We start from the raw sequence: 10548 nt of genomic DNA, 5'->3' as shown, positions 1-10548 counted from the left end.
CAGTTGCGGACAAAGTAAGTCCTAGTAATTCATAGTTGTCCCATGACTTAATGCACAACTTACGAGGTAGACAACAAAAATTCAGAATCTCAGAGTCGGCTGAGTCACCAATGGATAAGCCTACGTCCAAAACAAGAACCTCACCACACACGTATTTTACCATATTGCTATCACATGGCATTTCAGAAAACTATGGTCAATTGTATGACATGGCAAATTTTAAACTATGTCTCAATTAAGTCCAATATTATCAAAGATTCAAAGTAAGGGTATAAATATGATTCTTATACTTTTAATTAGACTAATAATTTGAAACAAAAATTGTGAAAATATAACATTTTTATGGTGGTGTTTGACTTTTAATCTTTACTTCCTCCATAAGTAGAACTTTAAAGTCAAAAATTAAAAATATTGCTATGAAGTAAGCGGGGATAAAAATTCAAGACCATCCACTTTAAGGCGTATTTGTCCTGCTAGAGAACGCTTCTCTTTGATTAATCATACGTGACACGAATCTGAATCAACCAAAATCCCAATCAGATATTGAATATTAGGCGAAAAATAAAAAAAATAATAACCAATTATTTGGCATGGGTTTTAATATTCAATTTTTAAATTTGATGAATTAAGCAAAAAAAAAAACGCATTAAATTTTACACGACCTTGTGTCAAAGATATTGTGTTGAATTAAATTATATTAAAAATAAATGCTTCACCCGTCTATGACACTACCACTACAAATAGGAATATGTTCGTTCACCTATGACTTATCCAAACATTCACACAATAACTAACCAAATTGTTCTAGAACCAAAAATTTCAATCCAATGGCTTTTACTTCTACTTCTTTTCTTCTCTCAACTTCAATTACCGGCTCCAACTTTTCCGCCGGTACGCCACTAACACCGCCGAATTCTGTCAGCTTCCGGCAGCAGCGATCGTTCTCTGTTTCCGCCGCTTATTCAACCGCCGAGAGGACTACTACTAGCTCTAACATCGCCTCACAGTCATCGTTGTATGAAGTTCTGGGACTTCAAGCTGGTGCTACTACTCATGAAATTAAGTCTGCTTACCGGAAATTAGCCAGAATTTTACATCCCGACGTCGTCCGATTTCAGCAGAATTCGTCAGCTGAGGACTTTATTAGAGTTCAATCAGCTTATGCTACTCTCTCCGATCCAGAAAAACGTACCAAATATGATCGGACACTATTTGGAAATAGATTTGGACGGCCTGTTAGCGTGTCGGCGGCGGGAGCTCGTAGCCATTATACTGTTCGCCGGAAATGGGAAACCGATCAATGTTGGTAGCTTTTTTTGCTTCGAACGGTTCATTGTGGATTTTAGCACTGCTTCGAAACTCACTGGCCAATTAGTTTCGTCTCCTGATTTGGTTATGGTCAAAATCAACCATTACCATTTCACAGGTACAGCTCAAGAAGCTGAAAGTACCATGATCAAACGCATTAGTATTTTGATTATTTGATAGGGTACTAGTAGCATTTGTACAGTATATGTAAAGACGAATGTGTACATTACTACTACTGTTATGTTCGTTGGGTATAAGATACTCCTTTCACTTCATAATAAGTGATTTTTTAGACTTTTTATTTTGGTTCAAAATAAATGTTAATTTTACGTAATCAAGAATAAATTAACTTTAATTTTTTAAATTTATCCTTATTTACATATCTCAATAAATCAAGTTAACAATATACAACAACAACAATAACAACCCAGTGTAATCCCACAAGTGGGGTCTGGGGAGGGTAATATGTACGCAGACCTTACCTCTACCCCGAGGGGCAGAGAGGCTGTTTCCAGGAGACCCTCGGCTCGAAAAGGCAACAAAGGATACTATATTAGTACTATCAATATACTCATAATAAAACAACATAAAATACCATAAAATCCATAACATAACATAAATACCATAAAAAACAAAGTAACAGCAATATAAGAGATATAGGAAATACGAGAAAGATGTAAGGTATTAATACACAGAAGATAAAGCCCATCATCAGTAGTTGATCAATGGCATTCTAAGACTAATTCCTAACTGGCTAGTCTCACTCTAGTGCGCTGTAAAAAGACATCACAATTTCCCCTAACCTACAACCTTAATGCTCGATCTCCACAATTCCCTGTTTAGGGCCATGTCCTCAGTAACCCTAAGTCGCGCCATATCCTGCCTGATCACCTCTCCCCAATACTTCTTAGGTCTCTCTCTACCTCTCCTCGTACCCACCACCGCCAGTCGTTCACACCTTCTCACCGGTGCATCAGTGTTCCTCCTCTGAATGTGCCCGAACCATCTGAGTCTTGCTTCCCGCATCTTGTCCTCCATGGGGGCCACCCCCACCTTCTCTCGAATATCTTCATTTCTAATCTTATCCTTCCTTATATGCCCGTACATCCACCTCAACATCCTCATCTCCGCAACTTTCATCCTCTGGATGTGTGAGATCTTCACCGGCCAACACTCAGTCCCATACAACATAGCAGGCCTAACCACTGCCCTATAAAATTTACCTTTCAGTAACAGTGGCATTTTCTTGTCACACAGGACTCCCGTCGCTAACCTCCATTTCATCCACCCCACCCCTATACGGTGTGTGACATCCTCGTCGATCTCCCCGGACCCCTGAATAAACGACCCCAGGTACTTGAAACTACCCCTCTTAGGGATGACTTGAGAATCAAGTCTCACTTCCACTTCCGCTTCCGTCGGCTCTGCCCCAAATTTGCACTCAAGGTATTCCGTCTTCGTTCTGCTCAACCTGAAACCTTTGGACTCAAGGGTATGTCTCCAAACCTCTAACCTCTCGCTGACGCCGCGTCGTGTCTCGTCGATTAGGACTATGTCATCAGCAAATAGCATGCACCATGGCACCTCCCCCTGAATATGATGCGTTATAGCATCCATCACCAGGGCAAATAGGAAAGGGCTGAATGCAGACCATTGGTGCAACCCCGTAATAACCGGAAAATAATCTGAATCGCCTCCTGCTGTCCTAACCCGAGTCTTAGCTCCATCATACATGTCCTTAATCACCCTAATGTAGGCAACCGGGACCCCTTTAGCCTCTAAGCATCTCCATAAGGCCTCCCTAGGAACCCTGTCGTACGTTTTCTCTAGATCGATAAACACCATGTGGAGATCCTTCTTCTTATCCCTGTATTGTTCCACCACCCTCCTAATAAGGTGGATAGCTTCCGTGGTAGATCGCCCCGGCATGAACCCGAACTGGTTGTCTGAAATAGATACCGTCATTCGCACTCTCATTTCTACCACTCTCTCCCAGACTTTCATGGTATGACTTAGTAATTTAATACCCCTATAGTTGTTACAGATCTGAATATCGCCTTTGTTCTTATACAACGGGACCATTGTACTCCACCTCCACTCTTCGGGCATCCTATTAGTCTTGGATATAACATTAAGCAACTTAGTAAGCCATTCCAAGCCTGCTCTACCCACACACCTCCACAGCTCAACCGGAATTTCATCTGGTCCGGTAGCTCTGCCCCTTCTCATCTTACGCATTGCCTCCATGACCTCATCGACCTCAATGTCCCGACAATCACTTAGTACATGGGGGCTTTCGACGTTCCTCAATTTATCTAGTACAATATCCTGATCCCCTTCCTCACTTAGAAGTTTATGAAAGTAGGTCTGACATCTCCTCTTTATCTGGTCATCCCCCAACAAAACTTTGCCGTCCTCGTCTTTTATGCACCTCACTTGGTCCAAATCCCGAGCCGTCCTCTCTCTCACCTTAGCGAGTCGGAGTAACTTCTTCTCCCCGCCTTTGTTCCCTAGTTCCTCATACAAACTAGCAAAAGCTGCCGTCTTTGCCTCTGTCACTGCCATCTTTGCCTCCTTCCTAGCTACCTTATATCTCGCAATGTTCGCTCTCTTCTCCTCCTCTCTAGTGCTCCCCACTAACCGCAGGTAAGCCACCTTCTTCGCTTCCACTTTACCTTGTACAACTGCATTCCACCACCAGTCTCCTTTGTGGCCACCGTTGCGTCCTGAAGATACCCCTAACACCTCTCTCGCCGCCTTCCTTATATAGTCCGCCGTTGTCGACCACATAGTGTTTGCGTCCCCACTACTTCTCCAAACTCCCATTGCCGACAACCTTCCTTCCAGGGCTTTAACCTTAGTCAAGGCGCCTCACCTAATCCTCGGGCGGCCTCGTACTGACCTCTGTTTCCTTCTTATCATAATACTAACGTCCATCACCAAGAGCCTATGTTGCGTTGCAAGGGTCTCACCTGGGATAACTTTGCAATCCTCGCACAACCTTCTGTCGCATCTCCTGAGGAGGAGATAGTCAATTTGAGTCTTCGCCACCGAACTTTGGTAAGTAACCAAATGCTCCTCTCGCTTTGGAAAACTCGAGTTTGCAATCACTAGATCGAATGCCTTGGCAAAATCCAACAGTGAGATGCCCCCTCCGTTCCGTTCCCCGAAACCAAAGCCGCCATGCACCTTAGTATAACCACCTGCAGACGACCCAATATGGCCATTGAAATCCCCTCCTATGAATAACCTCTCGGAAGGTGGAATACTACGAACAATGTCATCCAACCCTTCCCAAAGTTATGATTAACAATATGCAAATCATAATTTAGGGTAATTTAGTCGTAATACTTATTATTTTCTAGGAGTTACTATTTTCTTAAAGGGTGTACCAAAGGCCAAAATATCACTTATTATGGACGGGGTTGTGACACAAATAGCCGATCAAATTCAATATTTATTTTTTCTAGCCGTTATACATTGATTATACTCAATTATATATAATTATATATATATATATATATATATATATATATATATATATATATATATATATATATATATATATATATATATATTACACATGAATTATAACATTTAAGATATTAGGTGAGCGGTTATTTGAGTTAATTCTACAATAATAATCAGACGAAACTTTTAATGTCTGAAAGCGCATCAAAATTGTACTATTGACACCTGTATTAATTTTCCATTTGGTGCTATTAATGCAAAGTTGAAAACCGGTGCTATAGTTTCGTTTTCTGTGGCCTCTCCTTGATCCAAATTGTAAGATGAAAATGGTGTCAATTTGGTCCACAAAATCCATTCGGTCCCCACTTATAGGATAAGAATTACGTGTCATAACGAATTCATGGAAGAAAATGCACATTCCTAGTAACATTAGCTGTTTCGTAAAGTAGACTAAAACAACCCTAATTTTCCTCCGTAACTATCTTAATGTGTTGTTAATAATTAGGAGTGTCAATGGTTCGGTTCGGATTTGTTATATTATAAATTTTATATTATATTAATTTTTTAATTATTTTATTATATATAATTAATATTAGATTTTTCGAAACCGTTTCAATTATGTCGGATTTTTTTCGATATCGATACAGTTCAGTTAATTTTTGGTATTTTTTTAAATCATGTAAAAGTTACTAGTAGAAGCACAATACTGTAACATACGCACTTTTGTAGGATCTAAACACTCTAGACATTTTTAGAGTTTAAATGGTCATGAATTAAGAAAATATGAAAGATATCCGTCAACTATTTTAAAGCAGCGTAAAAGAAACTAAGCAAATACAAAGAATAATATATAAAACACGCGAGTGAAAAGATATTAACCAAGCTAGGACTCAAGAACAAAGTCTATAGAAGATTAGATATTCAAAAAGATAAATCTAAATCATACGAAAGAAAATACATTCAATACATTGTAGTTTGTTGCTCATAGTCGTTAAAATAACCATGTGTCTTGCTAGTGAATATGCTGAAAATAATTTAGTTTCAATAGAAGCAGTATAATAGGTATGAGAATTAGGATTTTGAGTTTATTTTCTTGTGGCTTGTAACTGTTTTCATAATTCCAAGGACCAAGAAAGAATTTAGTGCTTTATTATTTTAAAATTAATATATAAATATATTTTTTACATATTAATTTATTCGGTATAATTCACTATTTTTTAATTTAGTTTCGTAAAATAAAAGTTATATCCTAATTATCGTAAGATTATAAATTTATGTAAAAATCTATGATTTTATTAAAAGAAACCTAAAAATTAATTCAATACAATACGATTAAGTTAATTTAGTTGTTTTTAAATATTCATTGACAACCTTACTAATAATTGATCAGAAAAATAAAAATCATCTGGAAGCAATCAACTGTCAGACATGTGATGGGCATGTAGGTTAATTTGACTGAACTTATAAAATAAAAGGTTGGCATGACCATTGAATTTGAAAAATAACGAAGCATAACAGTAGTGGTGAATCAATAACAGTCACAAAATTACTTTTATAAAAAGTATCTGAAGTTTACTCACTGTAATGGCGAACATGGCAGAGCAAAGCTTATTGTACTGGTTCGGTAGAACTCACTAATTTTGACTTATATTTTATATTTATATTTAAAAAATTTATTATGTATAAATAATTTATTTAGAACCCAACAAATAAAAAAAATTATAATTTAAACCCTATAAATTAAAATCCTAACTCCGACTCTTATAACAAACCACACGGATCTTACCAAAAACACACTAATCAAGGTGATGTTAATGTTACACTAAAAGTTACGTGCCTTTATTATAATAGCGGGAAAAAAAGTTAGTTATTTTAAGTGAGAATAATTTTGTTAATTTATTAATTAATATACCAAATTTAATTACTTTATTATGACAAAAGATCACATCTTTAACTAATTGATCATTTTTACACGATTTAATTTCTACAACTTGATAATTTGTTTGTTTTTTTGTGACATCCGATCATGATCAAATCAAGCAAGTAAATTAGCCACTAGCATATGAAAAGTGTCATCCTTATCTACAATTATTAGCAGAACGACACGTTATATTACGCAACACAGACAATGACTTAGTATATTATTCTTAAATCATTCTGTCCTATGAAAAAAAGAAAGAAACATAGCAATAAAAAGACATTATAAGTTTGAAAATATTGATACAAAGTGTAGCAGGAGAACAATTTAATCACGAATGAAGACTGTGCGAGTCTTCGATAAATAATCAATTTCTTAAATAGAAAATGGAAACGAAATATGGAGAGTCGTTACTTGTTAAAATTCGACGCCTTGCTTCAAACGGCGTGATTGGTCAGTTCTCCTTCTCATTTGAATAACAGACTAAACTACAGCTCTACGAATCCGCCGACGAAAGAAGATATTCAATTCAACCAGCGCCAAAAATGAAGTCAAAAACGAATTCTAATAGTGTTGTAGAAACCAATGGTCCATACACCTGGACTTATAGCCGCCAGCCCAAAAAAATAATTGATACTCCCTCTGTTCCAACTTATGTGAGCTAGGGCTATACACGGATCGGATCGGATTTAGCACATTTCGAATTCGAATTTCGGATTTCGGATTCTAGAAAATGCAATCCGAATCCGATCCGAATTATATCGGATTGGATCGGATTTTAAAGTTTGGATCGGATCGGATTTCGGATCGTATTATGCCTCAAAGTTGCAAACTAATATGTATATTTTCTTTGTAAATGAGGCAATACATTAAGAAAAATTCATGTTTATGCAATTATTAGAGTACTATGATGCCAATATAACTAAATCTAGCAATTGTAAAGGTAATAACTTGGAGGAAGATGCAAAGGAAGTCTGGCTATCCGAAATAAAAGTGTAGTATTTATACATTACCTAATAATTTCGAATTACGGATCGGATCGGATTAAAATACCAGTCCGAATCCGATCCGAAATCCGAAATTTTAATAAACACAATCCGAAATCCGATCCAATCCGAAATTGAATGGATCGGTTCGGATTTCGGATATCCGATCCGAATGAACAGCCCTAATGTGAGCCTATTTGACTGGACATGAAGTTTAAGAAAAAATAAAAAAAATTAAATTTGTGGTTCTAAACATGTCAGAAAGGGGCCCAGAGTATTTGTGTGGTTCTAAAAGCTTCTCATTAAGGGTAGAATTGAAAATTTAAGCTAAATTGTTTCTAAATTTAGAAAGGGATCATTCTTTTTTGAACGGACTAAAAAGAAAATAGGTTCACATAAAATGGAACGGAGGGAGTAGTAGCATAGTCAGGAATCTCACTAAGGGGGCATTTGCATCTATACCTGCCTTTTGGGTCACGTTTTAACTTATACCCGCTTTGGAAAAAAATTGCAAGTGTACCCATTTTTCACGTAACTTCAGGCATACAAGCCTGAAATAGTGTTGGAAATTAAATCAAGATTAAGTAGTATTCCTACGTCATCTAGGATTTGGTATTTACTAGTTTATTTAATTTATGTCTAATTAGGATTCGCGACCTAAATCATGTAGGAATAAGTTTTCTAGATTCTAGTCAATTTTGATTTTGTAGTATTATAAATAGGAGTGCTACTACATATTTTCTATTGTATAGAGGTAGCTATGATGTAAAGAGATTCAAGAGTTTATGAGTTGTGAAAAAGCTTCCTACCAAGTTCTTTCCCTAGTTTAATAAATTTCTTCTATATAGCTTTTGCTAAATTTCTTGCTTGTGCCTAAATTGTTCTTCGGGGTATTTCAATCCTTCAAATTGGTATCAGAGCTTTCACGATCTTGGGAGAGAATTAAATAGCTTCCGCTGCCGGCGGGCGGCGCTAGCCAATGGGTGTCGCCCGTCTGGCCAAAAATATGTTGGTAAAATCATAGATAGTTGTCGATAAAATTAGGTTATTCGATGAAAAATTCCATCACATATTCAAGAAGAAAAAAATAAGTTTAAAGAGATGCAACAAATATGACACAAAATGAAGAAACTCTTCACTAAAAGTTGGAGAGGTTTAAAAAAAGTTGGAAGTTGATTTTGTATTTCAACAAAATTAAGTGTTGGTGACAAAGTACATCAACGGGTGTTGAAGATAGGTGCTTCAACAAAATTGGGTGTTAATGACAAAGTGCATCAACGGTTGGTGACAAAGTGCATCAACGTGAGTTGGAGACAGGGGCTTCAACAAAATTGAGTGTTGGTGACAAAGTGCATCAACGGTTGGTGACAAAGTGCATCAACGTGAGTTGGAGACAGGTGCTTCAACAAAATTGAGGAATGAAGACATGTGTTTCATCAAAAGTGAAAGCTGGAGAGAAATGATCCACAATAAATGTAAAATGAACAAGTCAGACGTATACAACTTTGAATTACGGGAGAATGTTGGAAAACTAATTCAAAGTTGTAGTAGAAAACCTTAGTTATTTAGGATTTGATTTATTTAATTCATGTCTAAATAGGATTTGCAGTTAGAATAAATATAGGAATAGACTTTCCTGTTTCTAGTTTAAATAGGTTTCATACTATTATAAATAAGGGTTTTGATACCTTATTTTATGTGTGGAGATGTGTGGAGGAAATAAAAAATTGTAGAGAGCTTTTAGAGAGATTAATAATAAAATATTTTCCTTCAAATTGGTATCAGAGCCTGTGCGAGATCCTGCTAGAGCCGGTAGGAGATCCAAAAAAAAAAGTATGGATACTCTATTACCTAATTGTCCTCTTTTTGTGTTTGATGGTAAAAATAATTTTGAAACTTGGTATCAGCATATGAAGATTTTTTAAGGCTATTAGATTATGGTCCACCATCGATAATGATTTGAGGAACCTCCAGAAGGCACAACACTGACGGGTGATGCAATTATACAATTGGAGAGGAAGAGACATTTAGATTATAAGGCACACTACTATCTCACCATAAAGGTCAACTTGTATGTATCTAAAAAATATTTGCATGCAAAGTCAACAAAGGAGGCTTGGACAATCTTGGTGAAGTCACATCGAAAAGTTGCCGACATAAGGAAAGAGAAACTGCAAGAGTTTAGGAGTCAATTTGAGTTGGCTTGTATGAAACCAACAGACTTCGTTACAGAATTTATTGCAAGAATTACTGAAATAGTCAATGGTCTAAGGACCAATGGAGAAGTATTGGAAGAAGTTAAAATTATTGAGAAAATATTGCAGTCACTTAGTTTAAAGTTTAACAACAAGAAAGTTACTTTTGAGTCTACCAAAGATCTTAACACTCTAAGACTTGATGATTTAGAAGGCGAATTGGTGACATATGAGAGATCATTGAATCAACAGAAAGATGAGACATTAGATGATACATCACAAGAAAAAGATGATCAACCAAAAGAAAAAGAAGACACATCAAAGATGACGAAAATAAATCAAGAAGGCAAAAATTCAGAAACAAAGGAGAAAAGAAGATAAGGTACATGTAATTTTTGTTATTATAGTTCCATTAAATGCAAAGATAAGTCAAATAATATTCAAATTGATCTAGCATAAATTTTTGAGATTGTTAAAAAGGACGATTTAGTTGCAAGAGATGCCCGTCCAAATGAGGTTGATATTTTACAAGAAAAATTATTTGATGGTATTTAAGATGAACCGAGTAATAAAAGAAGCAAGATGGTTCATCAAGAGAAAGTTTTTATTAATCAACCCAAGATTGAGGCAGAAATATCTTAGGATCCAGAAACACAACAACACATGATTA

At 36.3% G+C, this 10548-nt stretch overlaps 1 protein-coding gene across 1 annotated transcript; it reads left to right on the top strand.

Moving 5' to 3' along the window:
* The first annotated feature begins 747 nt into the window (after positions 1-747).
* On the top strand, positions 748-1600 carry LOC107792867 (chaperone protein dnaJ 11, chloroplastic). The gene has a single exon (XM_016615115.2). It carries the CDS (start codon positions 828-830, stop codon positions 1308-1310), a length of 483 nt encoding a protein of 160 aa, XP_016470601.1. The 5' UTR covers positions 748-827; the 3' UTR covers positions 1311-1600.
* The last annotated feature ends 8948 nt before the right edge of the window (positions 1601-10548 follow it).

Source organism: Nicotiana tabacum, chromosome 12, assembly GCF_000715075.1.
Source record: "Nicotiana tabacum cultivar K326 chromosome 12, ASM71507v2, whole genome shotgun sequence".
NCBI lineage: Eukaryota > Viridiplantae > Streptophyta > Magnoliopsida > Solanales > Solanaceae > Nicotiana > Nicotiana tabacum.
The sequence above is the reverse complement of the archived record's forward strand: the minus strand, read 5'-3'. Positions and strand labels throughout refer to the sequence as shown.